The 26,216-nt window shown below is 43.3% G+C and overlaps 1 protein-coding gene and 1 pseudogene across 5 annotated transcripts in view; both read right to left on the reverse strand.

Moving 5' to 3' along the window:
* Positions 1 to 26,216, reverse strand: part of ARHGAP6 (Rho GTPase activating protein 6) — a 540,556-nt gene that overhangs the window by 259,500 nt on the left and 254,840 nt on the right. For 2 of the 5 annotated variants that reach the window (XM_070289746.1, XM_070289745.1), the window contains exon 1: positions 18,094 to 18,704. The exons of the other annotated variants lie outside the window; for them this stretch is intronic. In XM_070289746.1, coding sequence (XP_070145847.1) covers positions 18,094 to 18,138 — 45 coding nt within the window. In that variant the 5' untranslated portion in view covers positions 18,139 to 18,704. Of the gene's footprint in view, positions 1 to 18,093; positions 18,705 to 26,216 lie in introns of those variants that run through there. 5 annotated transcript variants of the gene reach the window in all.
* Positions 18,174 to 26,216, reverse strand: part of LOC138930065 (glycogen synthase kinase-3 beta-like) — a 242,826-nt pseudogene continuing 234,783 nt past the window's right edge.

A 26,216-nucleotide genomic window follows, 5' to 3' on the forward strand; every position in this document is an offset into this window, starting at 1 on the left:
CCAGCCCAGCACAATTGTGAAAGTAGATAAATCACATTTCATTTGAGCTTGTACCACCCAATTTACTGCCCTAAAACACAACAGCCTTGTTCAGGCCAATTCACAGACTTCTGATAGCAGCCTTCACAGGCCCCCAGGCTGCCAGTTTCTGAGTCTAGTACACTGGCTCTCACAAGGGTGCTGACCTGCTTTCTATTTTCAACTGGAATTTCCTCCTCTGGGGTGCCAGGATCCCCACCCTCAGGGGCATTCACCTGGTTTTCTGTTCAGTGCTCCTGTTCTATAGCTTGCCCCCCACTCTGGAACTGAAGGGAATTCCAGGCTTGCCTTCTGCAGAGTCCAATGACAGGAACACTCATGGACATTATGCTTCACGTATGGTGGGAATCAGGTTTTGTGAGCATCCCAAGTTCCTCTTAGGAGACACCAAGGTGATATTTACTCAGGAAGTTGCTGGGATCTAAGACAAGACCTGCAGGAAATGATAGCGGGGAGGCCAGATTGTAGGGCTAAAGCTGTAAAGACATCTCCATTCAAAGGGTCACAAGAATGTGGAAGAGTCAGCCAAAAGAAACATCCCAAAGCATAAGATGGGGCCACATCCCTTGGCAAAACACAGGCTGCACTGGAGGACCAACAGCTCTCTCACCGCCCATCTCTTGTGGCTGCAGTCAGCAAGCTATATAGAGTTTAAAGAGTTTAAAGAAAAGGACATTGGTGTTTTTAGGGTCAGCCCTTGGAGGCCCTTTACATTCTTTGCTCTGAGGGAGTTCTGAACACATTAATGTAAAAATCGCAAATGCAAAACAAGAGCCAGCATTTTAAACCAAGGAGTAAATGACATTTTTCCGAGTTCAACTCTCCATTTTGAAGGGGTAAGAATAGCAAAGTTTGCGAAAAATTTTCTGCCTAGAATGTTTACAAAATAAGCTATGTGCTTAGTCTCTCAGTTGTGTCCAGCTCTTTGCAATCCTATGGACTATAGCCTGCCAGGTTTCTCTGTCCATGGGACTCTCCAAGCAAGAATACTGGAGTGGGTTGCCATGCCCTCCTCCAGGGGATCTTCCCGACCCAGAAATTGAACTGGAGTCTCCTGCATTGCAGGTGGATTCTTTACCAGCTGAGCTATGAGGGAAAATATGAGAAAACACAATTTTTAACTTAAAACTTGCAGAGGGTTTTCTGGTGACTTAGAGAAGGAGACGAAGAGGATAGGTTTTAGACACTATAAGCTCTATGTGAATGCATCTTACTTTTTAATTAAGAAGAAGTCTGAGAGTAGAAACTAGATATTATCCTTTTTTGAAATTTTCCTTTAGCACTGGACTCACATCTGGTTCTCCACACATTCTAGTGAATAAATGAATGTTCAGTGCTATTTTGCCCTTATCTGAACACACTCAACTTTCTTCTCCACACAGACCATATGTGTCCCCTTTCTTTTGCCCTCGCTATTATATAACAGTGGGCTTCCCTGGTGGCTTCAGATGGTAAAGAATCTGCCTGCAATGCAGGAGACTGGGGTTCAATCCCTGGGTCAGGAAGATCCCTTGGAGAAGGGAAGGGCTACCCACTCCAGCATTTTTGCCTGAAGAATCCATGGACAGAGGAACCTGGCAGGCTCTAGTCCATGGGGTCACCAAGAGTTGGACACGGCTGAGTCACTAACAGTAACACACTTATATAACAGTAGATCTATCTCATTTGAGACGCAACTTCAGACCAGAAGTCCGAAAACTTTTTGGGTAAAGAGCCAGATAGAAAATATTTTAGCGTTTGCATGCCATAGAGTCTGTCGCAACTACTCAGCTCTGCTGGTGCAACCTGAAAGCAGTCAGAGTTGATATGTAAACGAAAGGGCACGGCTATTTTCATGGACACTAAAATGTTTATTGCATATAATGTTCACATGTGATGAACTAGTGTTCTTTGGATTTTTTCCCACTATTTCAAAATGCAATACTTGTCTATTTTTACCTTGCAGGCTGTTAAAAAAAAAAAAAAAAGCAGGCAGCAGCCCAGATTTGGCCCATGGGCCATAGTTTGCTGGCCTCGGATTTAGACAACTGAGTGACTGTGATATGGTGGGTGCTCTACTAGGTATGACCACCTACAGAGTAAACTGAAAAACAAAATGGGATTTGGCAACTGTTCAGTCAGTTGATTTGCTAGAGGAAGACAGGGCAAAGGTTTTAAACTTCAGAGAGGAAATTCTCTGCATGTGCATTATTGTTAATTTAGTTTATCCATGTACATGGCAAAGTTGATCAAACTCATCAGCTAATTTCCAAATGTTGGCTCTGATTTGTTTGAACTACGGTATTAATATTTGTTTCTTCTGATTGTAAATGACCTCATCCACAATCTCAGAAGACGGTTTTAAAAACCGGAGCCCAATTTATAAATCTTTGTAAAGTGACACTAGTAAATTAAAACGAATTAAAAAATCTCCTGGGAGGTGAATGTTTTCCTTTTAATATATTGAGGAACCAGTGTTGCTAAGCCCAAGGAAACAGGGGAAGACTGTGACGATTCTGTTTAAATGTTAATAGATTCAGTCTATTTCTATAATATTCCCTTAACATCTATTCAGTATATATCCAATCAATGTGGATTTGTGGAGACTGATATCAGAAGGATCGTCCCATTATCCTGCCTCTCTTGCTTAATTAGGTCATAAGGAAATACATATTGATACGTAACAGAAAGGAAGCATTGAGCAAATAGGAAAAAATTGAGATAGATTTGCATCTTCTTAAACATGTCAGTATTTTCAAAATTTGATTACATACTGTGGGAAAGTGAATGATTTGCCCTATTTCTTCACCCCTTACTGTGCTCACACCCCTGCCATGGCCCCATCATGGAGGAAGTATATTTCCTTACTCAATGACATTAGGCTTGGTCATGACTTGCCTTGGTCAATGGTAGATGGGTAGAGATGAGAGTGTGCCTGAGCTCAGCCTGCGCATTAAGAAGCCTTAGTCAATTCCACTTGTCATATTGTGCATCCACACTTCTCCAAATACATGCTGCCCCACCAACCTAGGTCCTAGAATAAACACATGTAGAATGGAATCGTCAGGAAGTAAAGCCCTGTAGGGCTGGCAGCTTGACCTCGGGCCCATCAGTTGAGTTCTGCCAGATAAAGCCACACATCTGTGAAAATAAGTGATGGTCGTTTTAAGCCACTGATTTTCAAAGTAGCTTTTTTATGCAGCAAATTAGTGTGGCAATAGCTAACTGAAAGAAACAATTCTACATTTTCGATAACACAGCATAAAGCACCATTTTGTATGTCTGTGTGCACATGTGTATGCATGGCAGGAGTTCTCTACTTCATTCCTTTTTAATATCCAAAATAAAACAGTGTCACCTAGTGCAGAAATCTCCTGGAAGGCCCCGTAGCTCTTCACACCCAGGTTCTTCCTACAGTCCCTACAAGGGGATATGAAGGACCCACAGGGTAATGAGGGCCTTCCCTGCCTACTGAATTGAAAGCCATAGGCTGGTCTAAGAATGTTGAGGTTTTAAAAAATATTTTCCTTTTCTAATAAAGATCAAGGCAAATCCTATAGTAAAACTGATTATTAGTAAAAAACTAATAATTCAAGTATCCAATAAGAGTGGGCCTATGTTAGAAGAATCAGACAGCATCAGCCCTTTTTACTACTTTTTTTTTTAAATAGTGGGAACCAAATAAATTCAGGAAGTCTTTAGAACTGTGTCCCGAATGATAAGGTTTCACTCTGCAGCCATCCTGAATAAAAACAGCTATTAAGTTTTTTTTTGAACCAGCTAATCTTGATAAGGTTCAAACGTTTCCCCAAGAGAGGTCTATGAACTGCCACTCCCTTCGAATTGAATGAATAAAAATTCATGTGTGCCATTAACATCAGGGTTTATACAACACTTGTGCTGCCCAACTGGGCCGTGGCTACTGCAAATGCATGTGGGACTTGTGTTTATCCTTGTCCATAAATACCTTTGGACGATACAGTGCCTGCTCTCCTGTACCTTTCCCAGGCAGCTGCAAGTTCAACCATGCAGTTGTCATTCCTGAAATGGATGTTCCATTAGAATAGTCATGCAGAGAAGGAGCATGGAGCATTCATGCAGGAGCTAAATTCTGTGCTGTTTCAATAAAAAGCACTTTGCTAAAGAAAACACAACAGTTGGAATTACAAAATAACCACAATGCTCAGCTAAAAATACCAAACAGGATGTTCTTTATTTGTGGTTGTATATGTTACTAACAACAAGAACACCAAAATCCTCTCTGATCTCAGTGTCAATTCACTTTAGCTTTCTTCTGTTAGGTCTCTGGACCTTTCTGACATAAATGATCGATGGAGATAGGAATGTTCCCGCTGTGCCAGAAGGACAGAGGAAGTAATCTAAAAGGTGGCATTTTATGAAGAACGGGTCAGTGGTTGCCTGGATTAGAGAAGGAGGTAGAAGGTGATGTGGGTGTGGCTACAGAGGGGTAGCATGAGAGAGCTCTTCTGTGGCTATGGAACAGTCTTGTATCTTCAGTGTGGTGGCAGATACACCAATCTAGACATGTGATAGAATTGCCCGGACATCTCTCGGTCTCTCTCTCCCTCCTGACTGTCCCTCCCTCCCTCACAAAATATGAAGGAATGCATGTAAAACACTGTTGAATCATGAACAAGGTCTATAGTCGAGTTGACAGCATTATACCAATGTGAATTTCCTGATTTTGAAATTGTACTGTAATTATGGAAGATGCTATCATTGAGGGAAGCTGGATAAAGGGTACATGGACTCTCTTGGTTTTACTCTACTTTTGCAACTTCCTATGAATCTAGAATATTTACAAAATGAAAAGCTTTTAAAACTGTCATCTCAAAGGTAACATCTCAACCCAGTGTCATTTTGCAGTCAGCCACCATACAGTGGTTCAAGCACTGAGACTTGGCAGTCAAACTAATGAGGACTTGAGTCCCGGTTCCACTGCTTATTAGCTGTTGTGACCTTGAAAAAGATCCAAACTCAGTGCCTTGGTTTCCTCATCCTGTAAGTGGGAATGATAATAGGACCTAACTAACAGGGGTATTTAAAGGATTAAATGAGATACTACAGGTAATATGTCCAGAGTTCATGGAAAGCATTCAGTAAGTATTGGCTGTTATTATTATTAAGATGGTAAATCAGTCTAAGTACTTCTAAGAGCATTAAGTTCTTGATTACTTTGGCTGACATTCAAGAACACACTCAGTGCCAGGCACATGCCTCATGTAACCAAGGAGATGGAGTCTAGACATGGGCCCTGGTTCCGGTCTCTGGCCCTTTGGATTGTTCAGTTCTATAATGAATACGATCTTTAAAGATGCAATTTACTTGTAAGATGGATGTTATGAAAGTGGAAACACAGGGACCTTGAGGAGGAACTAACTTAAGAATGAGAGGCCCTTTCTGCAGTCAAGGTTGAAATGGGAGCTTTCTCTCTGCTAAATTACTGGAGTACAGGATGGTTCAACTGCAGTCTTCAGCTATAAGCACGCCTTTACTAACAGACAGAAATGAGAATAAAGCACAGGTTAACCCATTGGTGTTGATGTATAACTTTAAGGGTTAAATACATCACTGTATAATACATGATAAGTAAGGGCTTTAACAAGCTTTGAATATTAAAGGCATGCACATCATAAACAGAGTTGGTATGACACATTACTAGCTTAAATATGGTAATATAGATAACCCATGGGGAGAGGAAAGAGCCATTGTAAGCAGTTTGGGCGTCCTCTATATACTCAGGAATTTAGGGTCTTTCATAATGCAATTACACCTCAAACAAGACTGACATGCATATGATGAATTTTCTGTTTGCCAATTCTCCCCCATGTCTGCCAAAACAAAGCAAAAAATGTCCTCCCTTCTCTGTGTTGGCCTTTGCCCTCTGAAACTGATCTCAGTGGATTTTGTTGGGTTTAGTACTAGAAGGAGATGAGCGAGCAGAAGACCAAGAGGTCAGAATATTCATCTCTCATCCCACTCCATCCCTGCTTCTCTATATTTTGCCCTTGCTGCAATCCTCACTGGGTGCCTTTCCAGGGTCCCTTCCTGTGAGGTGGGCAGTCAACGGGTTTTGGTAATGCTGGACCCTCTCTGTCTCCCTGCGGTCACGGCTTCCCCACTGCTAATTTCTATGTACCTTACCACCCCTTGTTGATTCTGGTTAATAGTCCTTTCCTTAAATTAGGCATTTTTGAGTGTCCCATCTGTTTCCTGTCACATTCTTATGGATACAATGCCCTTCTCTGTGAGTCAGTAGCTAAGGTGGGAGAACACCTTATCTTCTGAGATCGAAGTTAAGACTGTGGTTTACATGCTGCTCAGACCATCAAACTGACATCATAATGGGACTGTTACAGGTCATGTGCATAAATACTTAAATAAATAATACTACGTGTGACCATGTTCAAATTCCCTCAGCAAACCTGACATCCCATTTCCTTGCTAAATGATTATTACTCTGTGGATTGAATTAAAACAGCACTGAATTAAAAAGGCACTGCTAAGTAAGGACTTCAGAGTGATGTCCAAGAGTCCTGTACCGATGGGCAGAGCTCATGTGTTCCCTGGCACAGGGGAGCTCAGCAAATACACAACTGAAGTGCTCCACACACTAGTGACATACTTTTAGCCTCTTTATTTCACTTGGATGGACACCTTTCTTACCAAGATCTCAGTCAGCTATAGAAAGGGGTCATTCAAAAAATATTTTTAAAATTGATTCATCTGAACATCTTTTGCTGTTTCCATGGCAACTTTTCCCCAAAGCCATAACTCTAAATTCCTCTGAAAACTTCATCTCAGAAATCTAATGTATTTGGCACTCCAAACACTCAAATTTTACTATACAAATTTAACTTGGAAGAATGTGTCAAACAACCAAAAAAATGGAGAGAAAATCCTGACCGGTTCTTATTTCCACTTCAAAGGATCATGACATCTTTCAAGGAAAGAGCCCTCATCAACACTGCTCATATTTGAGTAAAGTAGTCTTGTACTTTGTGTATAATTTACCCAAACTGAGATGTATCCCACAGCCACATCCAACCAGTCACCATCAAGACAGACAAAGCAGTACCATATAAGGATGGGTGGTAGTCCTTTTTGTTTCATTTGATCTATCTTTAAGTTTTTAAGTATTCAGAAAGTACTTAAAAAAACAAAGCAGAATAGTTGGTCTTTTGAAAATAAGTTTAGAACCAGAAAATCTGAAAAGGTACATTAAAAGATATTAAATAACTGCATTCATTTGTAAACCTTGGCAATCTTAGTCCAAAATTTTGCAATTGAAAAAGCAAGAGAGTTCCAGAAAAACATCTATTTCTGCTTCATCGACTATGCCAAAGCCTTTCACTGTGTGGATCACAAGAAACTGTGGAAAATTCTGAAAGAGATGGGAATACCAAACCACCTGACCTGCCTCTTGAGAAACCTATATGCAGGTCAGGAAGCAACAGTTAGAACTGGACATGCAACAACAGACTGGTTCCAAATAGGAAAAGGAGTATGTCAAGGCTGTATATTGTCACCCTGCTTGTTTAACTTTTATGCAGAGTACATCATGAGAAACGCTGGGCTGGAAGAAGCACAAGCTGGAATCAAGATTGCCGGGAGAAATATCAATAACCTCAGATATGCAGATGACACCACCCTTATGGAAGAAAGTGAAGAGGAACTAAAAAGCCTCTTGATGAAAGTAAAAGAGGAGAGTGAAAAAGTTGGCTTAAAGCTCAACATTCAGAAAACGAAGACCATGGCATCTGGTCCCATCACTTCATGAGAAATAGATGGGGAGACAGTGGAAACAGTGTCAGACTTTATTTTTTGGGGCTCCAAAATCACTGCAGATGGTGACTGCAGCCATGAAATTAAAAGATGCTTACTCCTTGGAAAGAAAGTTGTGACCAACCTAGATAGCATATTGAAAGGCAGAGATATTACTTTGCCAACAAAGGTCTGTCTAGTCAAGGCTATGGTTTTTCCAGTGGTCATGTATGGATGTGAGGGTTGTACTATGAAGAAAGCTCAGTGCCGAAGAATTGATGCTTTTGAACTATGGTGTTGGAGAAGACTCTTGAGAGTCCCTTGGACTGCAAGGATATCCAACCAGTCCTTTCTGAAGGAGATCAGCCCCGGGTGTTCTTTGGAAGGAATGATGCTAAAGCTGAAACTCCAGTACTTTGGAGGTGTCATGCGAAGAGTTGACTCATTGGAAAAGACTCTGATGCTGGGAGGGATTGGGGGCAGGAGGAAAAGGGGATGACAGAGAATGAGATGGCTGGATGGCATCACTGACTCAATGGACGTGAGTCTGAGTGAATTCCTGGAGTTGGTGATGGACAGGGAGGCCTGGCGTGCTGCGATTCATGGGGTCGCAAACTGAGCAACTGAACTGAACTGAACTGAAGACTTTTAAAACTATTTACTCCCCTATTACTTCAGAACTTACAATCTAAGACAGGCCATGCTAATTAACATTCACTGATGTGGCCAGGGCTTGAGAAGGGGCCCCACAATCTTTGTCAGTGGCAGATAGAATGTCAACACACCTGCCACCCTGGGCTGATTGGGAGTTTTGTGGGTTGTTTTTTTTTTTTCAGTTGACATTTGTTCATTTATTAATGCTTCATCATGCAAACTGCTATTTCAAGGCAATATATCATATAGAATTATTGGCCAATAGTCCACATCTCCGACTATGAAATTCCTAATGGGAGACCTTTTCTCTCCCCTTTAAAATTAACATGAAATAATATGACCTGTTCCAGCCAATCAGATGCTTCCATGTAAGACTTTGCCATTCCAAGAAGTAATATAGAGAAACAAGGATAGTTAAAAACCATTTAAGTCCTAGAACAAATCATAGGATGATGAAGATCATAGAAAATTATATAATTTTTAAAATTTGAAAAGGAATTAAGCACTTATTATGTTAAATCCAATGCCTTTGAATCAGTTTGCCTCCTTAGCAATAGCAGTGGGCAATGACTCAAGTCTGACTGATCTTGTCACTCTGTCCTCCTGTGTTGGCGAGGGGCCCACATTGGACCGAGGAGGTGTGTCTTGACTGAGAGATTTTTATCCAGGATGGAACTGAGAGAGAAGAGCTGGGAGAAGCTAACTTTCTCCTTCTCACTTTTGTTTTTCTTTCAGTGCCTTTGCATTTCCCCCAGAGCAGGCTAGTCTGTATCACATCCTCAACAAGTGATTGTTGGAGAGTGACAGACCCTAGCTCCCCACTCACCTACAGTCATGGACCCAACATCCAAGCATGCAGGTTTTTGGAGAATTCCTCACATCCTGGTTGGGATATGATGATCACTAATTCTAGAGCATCACCGACTTGATGGACACGAGTTTGAGCAGGCTCCGGGAGCTGGTGATGAACAGGGAAGCCTGGTGTGCTGCAGTCCATGGAGTCACAAAGAGTTGGACACAACTGAGTGACTGAACTGAACTGAATTCTAGAGCCAGGACTACTATGTTTAATAAACTGCTATTCCAGCTATCTCAGAATAGAGGTGGTGAACTGAGACAAGATCGTTAAACACTGATGCATCAGGGAGTCCCCTGAAGAAGAGAGAAGACAGGAAATGTTTAAAAACAAGATCCAAGATGACAAAGGGCCTCAGGAGCTGAGGAGTGAAGAAGCAAAAAGCCCAAGGCAGTGAGGCTTCTAGAAGGTCCACCATTACCCTTCCCCCACAGTGTGAAACATGATGCTCATAGCCATGACTCGCTCACATCTGGAAGAGGTAAGTCACATTTTGTCTCACTCTTAAACAGTAGGGAAAGACATACAATTCATTTGAGAGAGCACAATACAAAATGAACCTCACCAACGGAAAGATGTTGATGTCTACAGAGATAAATCTAAGGCAAGATTTCTTAATTTCAGCACTACTGACTTTGGGAACGGACAATCCTGTCAGGCTGTGCTGTGCACGATGTTGAGCGGCAACTCAGGTCTCTAACTACTAGATGCCAGTAGCATCCTTTGCCAGTTGTGACGACCGCCAATGCCTCCAGACATTTCTCAGTGTCCCCTGGTTGAGAACCACTGGCTTAGACTACCTAGAAAACAGATGCTAAGGGACATGTTTGCCCTCACACTATGGGAAAGGAGGCATTCCTGTGCCTCCTGTACTCTTAGTGCATTCAGCTGAAATGAAAATGCCAGGTTACAAAGCAAAAGACCTCTCTGAAAACTGGTACTCCATTACCTCAGAGTCACCTCAGGAGAAGCCCTACGTTGAAGTCTCTGGATCCCCTTTACCGTGGAATCTAGACTTTGTAGAGGCTTCTTGAACAGTACGTGGTCTACCATGTATTTCAATCAATTGGTGGTTTCCAAACATGGCTGCTGTCAGAATCACTGATGCCAAGCCTAGGCCTTGAAGATTCTCATTTAGTGGAAATTGGATGAAGCCTTCAAGCCAGTATGTTCTGCAATCATCAGCTGGTGATGAGTGAAATTTTGAATCCACTGTGGACTGTGGTATGTATAGGTGAAGCCACTCAAGTAGCCAAATTCATTTCTTCATAGATGTTTATTGTGTGCCCATCCTGTACCAGGACCCATTCTAGGCAGTGGGAATATCATGGCAAAAGAATGATGAGGTCCTTGCCCTGAACGTAGGGAGTCTAACATGTATAATATAATACCAAGTAGTGGCGCAGACAACGAATGCACCATCTATGTGCTATGATCAATGGTAATTGATGGACTCAGAAGCACTTTGGAGAGAGCAGTCGAGGAAGTGAGTTTTTTTTCCCCGCAACTTATAGGACATATATATAGACAGACTCATACAACATCTAAGGCAGAAGAGACAACAGGAACAAAGGTCCAGGGCAGGAAAGAGCTGGTCACATTTGAGGAACAGAAAGTACACTGATGTGGCTGAGCGGTGTTAAGCTGAGGGAGGGTGTTAGGAAGCAGGGAGATTTATGTAGGAGGACTTGGAAGGCCAAGGTCATAGATGAAGGTATTAGTCTATGTGTAATGGAAACCAGTCAGAGAGCTTTAAGCACTGAAATGTCACAATCTCATTTTTTAAAAAAGATCTCAACTGGTCCCACAACTGGACTATAGGGTTACCATGTTGCCTTCATGAGGATGACAGATGCTGTGTGTCTGGGTTTAGATGACAGCAGTGCAGCTGGAAAGAAGAGGATGAATTTGGAGTGCTGTGCAAACAGACCTGGCAGGGCCAGATGCAAGGTGGGGGATGCAGGGAAGGGAGGCCTTCAGGATGACACCAGGTGTCTGGCTTGGGCAGCTCACCAAGTCACCGACCATTTACAGAGGCAGGAAAGGCCAAGAGAGATACAGGTGAGGACAGGTGAGAAACCAAAAACCCAGTGAAGAGTACATACAACTGAACAATAATATCATGACCAAGGTGAGACTCAAGTGTATTTGGTTCAGAGTTATCACCAGGTGGGGAACAGAAAAAGTAAATAACACAAGTTTATGATCAGAAAGGACTGAGACCAAGGGTAGTATCTGTTTTCTTATGATTAACAGATATCTCTGCTACACAACATACAATAGGAATCCGATTGTTTATCAACTAGCAGTGGTGCTTAACAAGTGTTTTGAGGGACTTTCCTGGTTGTCCAATGGTTAAGAGTCTATCTTTCAATGAGAGGACATGGGTTCGATCCTTGGTCTGGGAACTAGGCTCCCACATGCCGCGGGGCAACTGAGACCTTGCACAACTATTGAGCCTGCGAGCCCTAGAGCTTGTGCTCCACAACAAGAGAAGCCACCGCAATGAGAAGACCACACCCAGCAACTAGGGAGGAGTCCCTGCTCACCACAACTAGAGCAAGCCCACATGCAGCAACAAAGAGTCTGTACACTGCAGTGAAGACCAGCACAGCCATAAATGACTAAATAAATAACATTTTTTTTAAAAAAGAAGTGTTTTGAAGGATGGGAGATGTGGTTTCCTAAGATGATGAGAGTTCCAAACCAGAGGTTATATTCAGGAAAATCTCAGGGCAGCAGAAAAGAAAGTGCATTAGGAGGTGGGGGTGGGGAATGGAAAAGGTATCCACGATTAGTAGAGGTGTTAATTAAGGTGATTCAATAATCTCCCTCTGATTTGTAACTTGCAAAATCTGGGCTTTTGTGAGGAGACAAACGAGTAGCAAGCAGAGTATTATAAAAGTGAATTCTGAGCCATGCAGCAGGCCAGTACAAATTCTGCTGAATTTCCTAAGATGTCAACACTGGCAGAACTGATGGATGATAATTGATCCATATCAGCTCAGTGCTGCAAAGGTGCCCAGTTCCGGGTGTTTTTGGAATTACCAAAGAATAGCCTGTAATCAGGGGCTTCCCCGGGAGCTCAGCAGTAAAGAATCCACTGGGAATGCAGACAGATGGGTTTAATCCCTGGGTCGGGAAGATCCTCTGAGGAAGGCATGTCACCCCACTCCAGTATTCTTGCCTGGAGAATCCCATCGACAGAGGAGCCTGGTGGGCTGCAGTTCACAGGGTCACAAAGAGTCGGACACGACTGAAGCGACTGAGCACACACACACCCATCCTGTAACCAGCACCACTGAATTATCAAGTAGACTTACTGGCTTTAAAGTCTTTCAAAATCAAATGTTCATAGAAAGCAAACTTGGAAACTTTCATAATAAGACCTCAACAGATTTGGGTGAGGAAAGGCTCCCTGCCAGGGTAAGCAGCTTAGCCCTTCCAGTGGGTTCCTTAGGGAGGAGGAACCATAAGTAGAGCAGGGAAAGAGTCAGCGGTTAGTAACGAGGCTGTGGTCAAGAGCACAGAGGATAGGGGACTGCACCAAACAGGAAGTGATGTCAGCAACAGAGAAGCTCAGAAGTGGACCAGTCAAGGGACGAAAATGGCTGTATCTTGACATCTGGACTCCATGGGCAGATGTCCCAAATCAAAGCCTAAGTCCCTTGCTTTTTGCCACACCTCAGTGAACAGAACACACGTAACCCACCTGTAGACTTATCTTTACAGGCAGCAACATGAAACCTTATTGTTTCTCTTTCAAAAAACGAGGGTGAAAATAAGTGAGTGCCTCCAGGGAGATGCTGGGGATAACAGTATTCCATGTTGTTCCAAGACGCCTCTGATAATTTGTTCTAAAATTAATATTCACTGTAGTGATTCTACTGAAGTCACCATACTTAATTGCACAGGTTGTCATGAAATTAGGCATTTGTCACAAGACCTTGGTAGATGATCAAGGTTTGCAATATTCTCTTTGGAGTTAATGCAAGAAAGCAGATGAGGACTGTTGGGAAAGGCAGACTAAGGTAATCTTTAACTCAGGCCAAGCGATCTGACTTTTGGGGGCTCAACAAAAGTGGGAGAACACTGCTAAGGCCACGATCAGTGAAACTAGGCTGACTCATTATTATACCCCCAGCACTTGGGCTGCATTTGAGGCTGTCTCTGAACCTCTGTGTTGGTCTTTCTCTGAAGTTCTGCATGTTCTTTGAATAGAATATATAGAATATTCAGAACATTTACTCTGTCTTTTCTTTCTCAGTCTCACTACACAGTAAACGTTACATCTTCTTAAAAATATACATGAAAATTAGATAGACCAGGGGGTCTCTATGGGAGCAATCTTGCCCTCTATGGGACATTCGGCCCTGTCTGGAGATACATTTGGTTATCACAACTAGGGGTGGGTGGGGCTGTGGTATCTAGTAGGTAGATATCTGGGATGCTGCTAAACATTGTACAGGGTACAGGACGGCCCCACAACAAAGAACAATCCTACTCAAAACATTCATTTTGCTGAGGCTGAGAAACACAAGACAAAATGGCATTCAACTTAATGGATGCGCAAATTTGGGGTTTTGTCTATAGCAGTCCAATGAAAGAGCTATCTGGCTGTGTAATTCAACGATATGAAGGGTCACATTAAGTCATTGAAAGTAGGATATTTGATTGTTGGTTTATTGTGGTGACAAAAGAGGAAGAAGGGAGGAGAATTTGGCTCTTCTAACTCAATTTTCTGAGTCAAATGAGCTCTGTGGGATCAGGGCATGTGCATAAAACTCTCTGTTCTGTCACCAACTCCACCTGTGCCACCCTGAACTCCACCGCTCTAAACTGGGATTTCTTCAACCACAAAATAGAAAACCTAACCCACCAGCTGGATTTGAGGCTGAAATTGACGCAGTGTCCAAACACTTTGCAACATGTTTAAGACAATAATAGTGAGAAGCTGCAGTTTCTCTAGGAGTGCTGTCAGGCAAGCACTGATTTGTGCATGTCATCCTTGACCCTCTATCAGTTCAGTTCAGTCCAGTCACTCAGTCGTGTCCGGCTCTTTGTGACCCCATGAATCGCAGCACGCCAGGCCTCCCTGTCCATCACCAACTCCTGGAGTTCACCCAAACTCATGTCCATCGAGTCAGTGATGCCATCCAGCCATCTTATCCTCTGTCGTCCCCTTTTCCTCCTGCCCCCAATCCCTCCTAGCATCAGAGTCTTTTCCAATGAGTCAACTCTTCGCATGAGGTGGCCTAAGTATTGGAGTTTCAGCTTTAGTATCATTCCTTCCAAAGAACACCCAGGACTGATCTCCTTTTGGATGGACTGTTTTGATCTCCCTGCAGTCCAAGGGACTCTCGAGAGTCTTCTCCAACACCACAGTTCAAAAGCATCAATTCTCTGGCACTCAGCTTTCTTCACAGTCCAACTCTCACATCCATACATGACCACTGGAAAAACCATAGCCTTGACTAGATGGACCTTTGTTGGCAAAGGAATGTCTCTGCTTTTGAATATGCTATCTAGGTTGGTCATAACTTTCCTTCCAAGGAGTAAGCATCTTTTAATTTCATGGCTTCAGTGATTTTGGAGCCCAAAAAACCCTCTATAGCCTCTCCAAATGCAGTCTGGCTAGTTCAGTGTCCTAAGCATCTCTAAAATATGCTGACTGCACTCAACCTCCAGCTCAGTTGAGGTAGACAGCGTCTCCTTCATCTCTCCCTGGTCCAAATGCCAGGAAGCATACAATTTGACGCCTCCTCACCCTCTACCCCATCCTGGGACCAAAGCAGGATTTTCAAAATACGAAGCTGACCAAGTCACCAAAAGGCATCAAAGGATGACACCCAGCTGGGAGGATGGAGTCACCATAAACTCCATGTGGGAAAACCGTGGGAGGAAAGGTTGGGAGGAAAATGTTGGCTGCATTTTTGTTTTGATGATAAAACAAGACAGTTGTGCTATATTTCAGGAAAGTGCTAACTGATTTTATAAATGCAGGATGCTCTTCTCTGCTTCAGTGTTTTTTATTTCTCTCTTTGTCATTATTAGGACCATTTGAAAAGATGAGTGAAGAACTCATAGCAATTCTTAAGATTTTCACTATTTCATCATCTTTGGAAAAATGGCCAAATACCTGGCCTACAAAAATGTTTGATGAACATTTGAGTAAAATGTGAGCCACTGATGTCTTAAATACAGTGTCCCCTTGGCCAAATGAAAAAAAGCACTGAAGAAAGAGTATTACTTGCCCCTGGATTAGATTTCAGAGGAGGCAAGAGATACTGAGAACACCTGAGGATAATTCTTTTCTAGAAGATGCAGACAAAAAAAAAAAAAAAAAAACCAGCCTCCAGGACTCCAGGATAATACACAATGGGGCAAAACCAAGTTGGGCAAAACAAGTGGAATATTTATGCAAAAAGGCAAAAGAAGCTCTTGGAATTACCTCAATCACTGTGGGGGAAGCAGACAAAGAGTGCAGCATTGGAATAGATCTTAAGCCATAGAGGGTTATGTTAATACAAAAAACAATGGGTCACACTTAATAAAGAACATTCTTTTGACTTGTGACTGATACAGTGCTGCTGAGCACTGCTGCTTTGTCATTCTAAAGCATGCTTTCAGAGGACCGGGGTGACTTCTTCCGACCTGAGAGCCAACACATTCTCTCTGGAATCTTCCTTCTGAGTCTTAAATCAGAAAATACGTATGTAGTCATCTGTGCTAGAATACAGGGCGATTTCATCAGCATATCTTCAGAGAGCAAGAGGAGGCATTAACATCTGCTTGACTCTTAAGTTTTTGCTTTTAGGAAAATGAGACATCTGATTGAAAATAATTTTTAATTTGTTTCATGATGCATTGGGTGTATTTGCATAATTAAGGCAATAATCATTCATACAATGAATAGATTTTTTTTTAAGGAGTCAGTTCTCACCTTTCCTCCCTCACCTTGTAAATGATATTGACACCTCAGATTACAATTCAAAGGGCGCCAGCACACAGTTCAAAATCAGAAGGTAGTGGGATGAGATGCTGATTAGACATAATGAGCACAGACCCTAGATCTTTCTGTGCAAAGAAACCTATGCTGAAAACGGGTTGCCCTTAATACTGCTTTAAAAGGCAAATCGCTGAGCCGCTAGTGTATCAAAAAAAAAAAAGAAAAGAAAAGAAAAGAAAGAACAGGCATTAGTAACTTATAAATACCTGGCCTACAAAAATGTTTGATGAACATTTGAGTAAAATGTGAGCCACTGATGTCTTAAATACAGTGTCCCCTTGGCCAAATGAAAAAAAGCACTGAAGAAAGAGTATTACTCACTGAGCATTTCAAGGCAAATAATGCTGGCAAAACTAGAGAAAGAGCCATCATAGGTTCCTAGAATGGGTGCCTGAGAAGGAACCTTAACGATTTCCTAATTCAGGCCCTCATTTTTTTTTCCAGCGCAGCAAAGTGAAACCCCAGAAGGTCGCGGTGAGCCCAACCTGTTGAGTCCCCCCAACCCCGCCCTGTCCGCAACCAGCCACTCTACTATGGCCTGGGGAACCAGTTGGAGCAGCTCCCCGGGGCCTCTGCACCTACCACCCCTGTTCACCTCGACTCCTTCCTTGAAAGCTTTCCCTTTTTTAAATGTGGAGAGTGCATTGTGGAGGACACGAATTCCCAGCAGATAACTGCCTCTGCCTTATTATAAATATTGATGATTCCTAACTTTCCGTCTTAATTCTCCCTAGTTTTGAAAGTCAGCCCCCAGAATGTCCCATCTCAATAGTGAAAATCATGTCAGGGAGAAGTCAGTAAAGTAGCAGATGCCAGAACGACTGCAATGCCCCACATCAAAGCCACACATCTACCACAGAGACAAGTCCAAAGACTGGGGTAAACTAACATAGATGCCTGTCGGCTTCCTGGAGGCGGTGCTCAGAATCTTTACAAGTAGTATCCATTCCTCAGAAACAACTCTATGTTCATTGGATTTTTTTTCTTAAGTCTTCTCTCTTTCTCAAAAAGAAACTCAGTCGACAATCTGGATCTGGTCGGTCCCATCATTCACCTAGAAATCTTGATTCCTTCTTTAAAGGAGGCAAACTCCACGAGTTTTATTTCTCGTGTGTCCTGAGGTCCCCAGCTCCGCGCAGTGCCTGGCATACAGTAGGACCCCAAGAAATGTGGAATATCTGAGGCAACAGGAAGAGAGGCCACCAACACACAACACCCTACCACCTTCTTATATTAAATCAGAAAATGTGCAACCTTGTGTCCCGCTACAAACTCCTAGGGAAATGCACGCCCCCTTTCCAAGGAGCAAACCGGCGGCACCCCAACGCACCCTGCAGGGCTTCTCCAGAGGGTCCACTGGTCACACGTTGGGATCGCCAAGTCCCCCGACCTCCCGTCCAGTTCTCTGTGGGTTCTTGTGGTGTATCTCACCGAAGACTGGGTGGGTGAACCTGGGCCAGCCCCGGGAGTCCCATTTCTCAACTTTGGCCAGAGAGGCGGCGGCAGGGTCCAGTCCCCGACCCCAAACGCAGTGACCACTGCGCGGGGCAGAGGACCACGGGCTCTGGGAGTGGGGGTTCCCCTTCTAAGGGGCACCCGAGTTTCAGAGCTGGTGCCACTAGGGGTGACGCACGGGGCACTCTCCAACGCTCCCCCCCCAATCACACACCGAGGACCTCTGCGGAGCCCCGAATCCTTTCAACTCCGCGCCGTCCCCCTAGGTCGGCCGTGTGGCGCCCCCTGTCGCCTCTGCGCGCGCCGGGACACTCACCGCATAGTGCAGCTGCGGTTTCTCGCGGTTCACCGGGTCCCCCATGTCGCCACCGGGGGAGGAGTAGCGGGCTCTGGGGCTCAGGCTGGGGTCGTGGCGCCTCTCCGGGGTCCCCCTATTTTACCGCCATCCTCGGGCAGCCCCCAGACTCGAGCCCTGCCCCCTGCGCCCAGAGCACGGTGCAAAGCGTCCGGGGCACCAGCGTCCCGCCGCGGAGCCGGTGGGGACAGGGAGGAGGCGACGGCGAAGGGGAAGGAGAAGGAGGAGGAGGAGGAGGAAGAGGAGGAGGAGGAGGAGGAGGGAGAGGCCGAGTCAGATTCGATGGGCGGGCGTTTAATTCCTTCCGCTCTTGCCGAGCCCCAGTCTCCACCGCCGCTGCCAGCTGTTTGGGGGCTACAGCGACCGAGCGCGCCCACGACAGGTGTCAGGGCGGCCGGCGCTCCGAACTCCTGCCACCCCGCCCCTCCCCGAGCCCACGGCCCCGGGATGCCAGGGCCGGGGCTGCTAACGCCTTCACCAACCAGCGAGAGGGAGAGAGCTTGGGTTTCCAAGAAAGAGACTTTGACTAACTTTGAAGGAGGTGTGGGCCTGACGCCGAAAGCCGATTCGGAACCGGCCCCCGGGGAGGGTGGAGTTTCAGTCTTTGGGAAGTCTTCCTCTGAGAGAATCTCAGTGGCGGGAACCTCAGGAGGGGCCAAGTCAGCTGCCTCGGGGAGCCGTTGAGGAGAGGCAGGCCGGGCTGGAGGCTTGCTGGGCCACGCCACTTCAGGCCAACTGAGTCCCAGAGGGCGTGCAGGACCTGGGCATGTCTAGGGAACCCGGCGGCACGGGGGAGTCCTGGAAAATCTGCAGGAATTTCAGCTGGCACTGAAGACTAACGTGGGTGCCAGGATGGAGCCGAGTTGGGGGTGGGGGAGCGCTCGGAACCCTCCTTTCTTTGTCTTAGCAAATCAGAAAACAACACAGTGAGGATTTGGAAAGAGAAGAAACACACTGTTTGCAAATGCTGCCAGATTAACTGAATGATTTTAGCACACACTTCAGATTCACAACGCCACCTAAAACTGACTTCTACTTCTCAATCCCCTGGTGGAAGCCTACACTTTGAGCGCCAAGGTCCCTCCCCAGGCCTGACATTCTGTGATTCACCAGCAGCCTCTCACAAGCCACATCCAGACAAAGGTAGGGATTGGGACCAGAGTAGAGAAACTCCAGACTCTATGAAATCATTCATTCCAAGCCCAAGAGGGGGTGGCTATTAAATAGAGGATGGATTTGTGGGTGGCTTGTGTCAATTCCGGGCTTGCCAGGTGGCTCAGTGGTAAAGAATCCGCCTGCCAATGCAGGGGACACAGGTTCGATCTCTGGATAGGGAAGATCCTGTGCAGAAGGAAATGGCAAACCACTCCAGTGTTCTTGCCTGGACAGTCCCATGGACAGAGGAGCCTGGTGGGCTACAGTCCCTGGGGTCGCAGAGAGTCGGACACCACTGAGCATGCATGCACAAGTGTCAGTTCTTCACAGGTGTGAGAATGTGAAGCCAGGGGTGCAGGTATCCTAGAGAATCTACTACTAGATGCCATGACAGGTCATCTGCCTGGAAAACTGTAAGATTACATCTTCTAGAGCTGACCATATGCCTACCCTCTGACCCAACTCAAAAATATATAGAGACATGGATGTCAGTGTCCTTCTCGCGTACAAGAATATTCATAATATCCTTAAACAGAATCATCAACATGGAAACTATCCAAATGTCCATCAACTGGTGCGTGAGGAACCTACCTTGGTCCCTCCATACAAGAGAATACATACTGCTCAGCAATGACAGGAAAATGCTACTGTTGGACACGACAACATGGATTATTCTCACAAACACTGTGTCCAGAGAGAGAAATCAGACTGAAAAAGAGAACGTACTGTAAGATTCCATTTATTTATTCAGAAGTTGAAATTTACATGTTGAACTTAAATAGGGAAATGTGATCTCTGGTGACAGCAGCCAGAATCATGATTTGCAAGATGGGGAGGTGGTACTCACTGGGAAGGGGATGCAAGGGAACCTTTTAGGGTTCTGAAAATGTTCTGTATCCTATTCTGTATAACAGCTACCCAAAGACACCCATGTGTAAAAATTCACTGAATGGTACAGTTCAGGTTTGGGCAATTTACACCCTTCACCATGTGTATTTTATACTGTAATAGCAAAGAAACAAAAATAAATTTAAACTCAACCCCCAGCCCAAACCAGGAACTTCCAGCCAGAGTGCTATCAGTCTTAAGAGAAAGTCAGTTTTGCCATTTGCCCAGGTCTCCTCCCTGCAGGCTTCCCTAGTGGCTCAGAGGGTAAAGCGTCTGTCTGCAATGCAGGAGACCAGGGTTCGATCCCTGGGCAGCCTAATCTAGTATTCTTGCCTAGAAAATCCCAAGGACAGCGGAGTCTGGAAGGCTACGGTCCATGGGGTCTCAAAGAGTCAGACACGACTGAGCGACTTCCTCCCTTCAGCCTGCCTTACTCAGATCACATTTGCCTCTGCAGAGTGGGTGAAGAGAATGAACCCAGTCACCTTAGAGGCCCTCCCTACTCTCAGACACGTCCAGGCAGATCTGGAAAGACAACACATTAAAGTCCCCTCTTCACTTTCACTCTGCTCCTCTGCTGAAAGCAACCCTTAGAGCTATGTCATCAAAGACCCTCAGAACAAGGAGGAGAAGCAGTACAAGCTTCACTACCTGGCACCCTTAAAAGAGTGCTGCTGGAGCGGCCAAAGGAGGACATGCATATGCAAATACCCTAGGTCGACCGCTGCTTCCTGGTGCTCTATTTAGAAAAAGGAGCTCTCTAGCCTAATGACTTCTTCCTCTTTTACACCTGCCATTAAGCCCTCAAAGCTAAAAATCCCTTTCCCTAAAAAAAAATTTCATTATCTGTCTATCTACATACACACAATAATAATCGGGTCCCTGGATTTAAAAAAAAAAAAAAACAACTTAAACATAGTGCTTTGACCATTATCCTTGAACATGTCACCTCCAGGTCAAAATTGGGTTATCTTAGATCTTTGTTTGTATTCTGTCTTTGAAAAATTTATTAAGTCACTAAACAGCATTGTTGTAAGCCAAAAATAATTCATCACTCCCCAAACTGTGTACTTACACTTTAGGAATGACTTCTGTCTGCTAGCAGATTTCTTGCTAAATTGTCATTGCTAAGTTGGACTTAAATTTTCAAGGGCAACAGGGTTGTTTTTTTTTTTTCTGTGTTTGAAAGGTTTGAGGAGATAGGACAAAGCATCTAAGAAAAGAAATCATCAGTCCATGCTGCAAGACTCTTCAATTCATCTCTGAGTGAGTTATACACCTCTTCAGTTCTCAATCCATTTCTTCAAGACTTAGCAAAGGATCTAGAAGATTGTGCAGAACTCTAAGAGGTCTGCTAAATCCTGAACAACTTAATCATATGATATCCCTTATATTCAGTTCAGTTCAGTTCAGTTCAGTCGCTCAGTCGTGTCTGACTCTTTGCGACCCCATGAACCGCAGCATGCCAGGCCTCCCTGTCCATCACCAACTCCCGGATATATGGAGTCTTAAAAAATGATAAAAAGGAACTTATTTACAAAACAGAAAGAGTAGAAAACAAAGATGGTTATCAAAGGAGAAGGGGGAGGGATAAATTAGGAATCGGGGGTTAACAGAGGCACATTACTATATTTAATACCTTGTAATAACCTATAATATAAAAGATTCTGAAAAAGAATATATGTGCATGCATATATATGTATAACTGAATCACTTTGCTGTACACCTGAAACATTGTAAATCAACTATAATTCAATAAAAATCTTAAACAATTTGAATTCCACATATTGTTTTTATTTGAATCTATTTCAAGGTATATTTTAAACACCACTCTAAGAAAAAATTCTTTTTTTGCACATCTCTACTTCCAAGTATCCTTTCCACGTTATTTAACTATTCACTAGGTTACTTATTCAATAAATATTCTAAGTGTGTATAATTTGCAGTTATTGTTCTAGGTCATTTAACCTATTCATTAAATGGCAGATGGTTTCAAAATTCAGGTTTGATCTTTTGGGGTGATGGAGGGCGATAAAGAGAACACATAAAAACCTCACTTCAGAAAAGGCTGAAGTTCATAACATTCACTGGTTAAGAGCCTGATGAGCTAATGCTCTCTTTTGGTTAGTCATCTTTTTTTAAAATAAATTTCTCTGATGTTTACAATTTTCCCCAGAGAGGACTCAAAAATAATCTTCAGGAGTTTCTCTACTAGCATCACTTTTAAGAGAAAATATGTCACGCTATCAGTGGCATTTTCATGACTTCCTATCCCCAAATATTACAGCATTTCCAGTACTGACAGCTGCCCTCTTGGCCAGGACATTTAAGTTAAACTCTCTGTTTGCATTTACTCTGCCTGCCTATAAACTGAGTTAATATTTTCCACATTTCATGCCAACCCAAGGGTGATTACATTTTTTAAAGGAAAACTTTATCTAAATCCATGAAAGCAAATTCAGCTTCAGGGTGTAGGAGGAGCCAAAGGCCCATGTGAGAACTAAAATGCACTTAGATCAGAGCATGAGGCTCTTCTTGCACACCCAGCCCTGTCATTGACAGAGCAGGTGTGGGGCCCTCTTAGATGGGGAACCTCTTCCTCCAAACCCACCTCCTATACTCTTCCATCCTGCTTATCCTGTCAACCCACCTCCAAGAGTATTGTTAAATTTTTGAAACAGAAAAATCGATAACATACAATGTGCAGCTAAATGAATTATTGCAAAACATACACCCATCTAACCATCACTGAGATCAAGGAATAGAATATTGCTAGTGTCCTTCGGCTGCATTATAACACCCTCCCCTCAACCCCAAACCAGGGGCAGACACTGTCTTGTCTTTTACAGAGTTATTTGCTTCCCTTTTATAGCAGGGTTTCTCAGTCTCAGTACTACTGACACTAGGGGACCAATAATCCTCCCACCAGCTTTACTGAGCTATACCTGACATGGTGCAAATTTAAGGTGTACAGTGTGGTAACTTGATACACACACATATTGTGAAATGATGATCATAAGATTACTTAACACCTCCATCACTTCACACAGTGAACAATTTTGTGTGTGTGATGAGAAAATTTAAGATTTACCCTCTTAGCAACTTTCAAGTGTACAGTACAGTCCTGTTACTTAAAGTTACCATGCTGCACATTAGATAGCTCAAAATTTATTTCATAACCGCAAGTTTTTAATCCTTTGACCAACATCTCCTCATCCCCCCACTGCCGGCCCCTGGTAACTAGCAATCTATCATCTATTTTGGAATTCAGTTTTTTAGATGCCACAAGTGAGTGAGATCATACAGTATTTGTGTTTCTCTGCTTTGTTTCACTTAACAGAATTCCTTCAAGGTCTATGAATGTTGTCTCAAATGGCAGGAATTTTTGTGGCTGAAGAATGTTCCTTTGTACATATATGCACCATATTTTCTTTATCCATTCATCCGTGTAGATGGGCACTAAGGTTGTTTTCATAGCTTAGCTATTGTGAATAATGCTACAGTGACCATGGGAATGCAGATGTCTCTTAGAGACCCTGATTTCAATTCTTCTGGATATGTACACAGAAGTGGGATTGCTGGGTCATGTGGTAGTTCTATTTTTAATTCTAAATTTTGGGGGGAGCCTTCGTACTGTTTTTGATAATGGCTGTGCCAATTTCCGTTCTCACTAACAGTGTACTTTTCTCTACATTCCTGCCAATACTTTTTATCTCTTGTCTTTTTGATAACAGCTATCTTAACAGGTATAAGGTGGTTATATGGTTTTTATCTGCATTTCCCTTATAGTGACGTTGAGCATCTTTTCATGTGCCTGTTGGCCATCTGTATGTCTTCTTTGGAAAAACATCTATTCAGGTCCTTTGCACATTTTTTAATCAGATAAATTTTTGTTTTGCTACTGAGTTCTTAGAGTTCCTTCTCTATTTTGAATATTAACTCCTTATCAGATATGTGGTTTGCAAGTATTTTCTCCTATCCTTTAGATTTCCTTTTTGTTTTGTTGATTGTTCCTTTCGCTGTTCATAAGTTTTTAGCTTCATGAAGTCTCAATAGTTTATTTTTGCTTTGATTTTGCTTGTGATTTTGTTGTCATACCAATAATTCTGTGTTGTGGAGGCTATCCTGTGCATCACAGGATGTTTAGCAGCATCCCAGGCATCTACCCACCCAATAAAAGTATTATCTCCTTCCCACAGTTGTGACAAGCCAAAGTATCTCTAGACACTGAAAATGTCCCCTGCAGGCAGGGAGGCATCATCACCCCTGTTTGAGGACTACTACTTTTTAGGAAGCTATGTGTTCACAAATTTTAGAGCTTAGTGTTGCCTTCTTTCTAATTTTATATAAATGGATTCATAATTATATTTTTACTGCATCTGGCTTCTTTTACTCAACATCATGTTTCTAACGTTCTTCCATGTTGTCATATGTAGCTATGGTTTGTTCATTCCCATTGCTGTCTAGTAGTCCATTGTCTACGTTTACTGCTGGTGGACGTTAGTGTCTTTTTCAGTTTTGGACTCCTGAAAACACACAGCTTGAACATCAGTATACCTATCTCCTTGCGCACATGTGCCCGCCCTTGAATAGGGTGCAAACCTGGAAACAGAACTGCTGGCTCATAGGCATGCATACCTTCAACTTTACTGGACAATGCCCAACAGTTTTCCAAACTGATCATACCAATTAGAATCTTTATTTACACTACAGTATAAATAGACTGAACATAGTTTATATAAAGGCTGAATACAGTTTAAAATTGTCTCTCTTCTAGGTTTTCTCATGGGGCTATGAAGATAAAATTCAGGAAATTAAACTCCAGGATCGGGAAGGAGAAATGGGGAAGCAGGCATAAGGTCCTTTTTGTCCAAAATCACATGTCTCTTGCAAATGAAGAAAGACCTACCAGCTGTGCTAGAGTCATAGCATTGGAAACACTATTGCTGAGTCCATCCACATGTGTGAGTAACAGTAATGGATATACCAGTTAATCTTCTCAGTGAAGGAGGATATATTTTTAGGCAGAAGTTCAGCATACAGTATGGTGGGGGCAAACCTCAGCAACCAAACTATAAATATAAGTGCCACTTAAGGAATTATCATTTTGTTCCACAGTCATAATCTTCCCCCCTTCCTTTTAACCTTAACAGGGATATGGGGATGGGACAGATCCAAGGAAGAATGAAGTGCCCTGTTCCTCTCTCCAGGTACATTACAGAGACAGAATGCCAGCCAAAGACAGACCTGGTCCAATGACCAGGGACTGAGTAATTCCTGGAGGTCCCCAGAATGATGCCTGGGGCTGTGGTGATACAGGACAGAGGAGAAAGTTTCACTCAGAACTCTTGCCCTCAACCTTGACCCCTACTACAGAGAATATCACGAAGCTATGCATCAACAACTGGAACTGCGAATCTGATGAACTATGGACGCAGAGAAAGAGGTGTGGGTGAAAACAAAAGTGACCATTACTTTTGTTCACTGGCTCAGTTTAGCATCACTGGTTTGCCCTTTTCTCTCCATTTTGTTATTTTCACTGAAGAATTGCTACTCAGTGACTTGGAGCCAAGGAGAGTGCCCTCAAAAAGTATCCACAGAGAGATGTTTCTAAAATAAAATTTGCATGCTGTCATTCTTGGGGTCTCAAAGAGTCAGGCACAACTGAGCAACTGAACTGAACTGAACTGAATTATAATGTAATTAAAATCTTCTTTCTCTAAAAAATAAAATAAAATAAGATTTCTATTTCAGGCTCATTAAGCAAAAAACAAACAAACAAACAAAACACAAAGACTGTATTCCCTCTAGTTATGATTTCCCAAGAAACAGTTGGAGAATCAAGAAACTGCTTTTCATCATATCCATAATTTAATGTTATTCTATTATCTCCACCCAACCAATTACAACCTCCTTCCCTCTGCACGGTGTGGCAAGCATGTAAAGCCTATGGAACACTCATGACAATACCAATGCTGCAGGTGCTAATTTGGGATGACAGCAATTCCACTCATTATTGAGCACCTACATTGCTGGCCCTT

Source organism: Ovis canadensis, chromosome X, assembly GCF_042477335.2.
Source record: "Ovis canadensis isolate MfBH-ARS-UI-01 breed Bighorn chromosome X, ARS-UI_OviCan_v2, whole genome shotgun sequence".
NCBI classification, from domain to species: domain Eukaryota; kingdom Metazoa; phylum Chordata; class Mammalia; order Artiodactyla; family Bovidae; genus Ovis; species Ovis canadensis.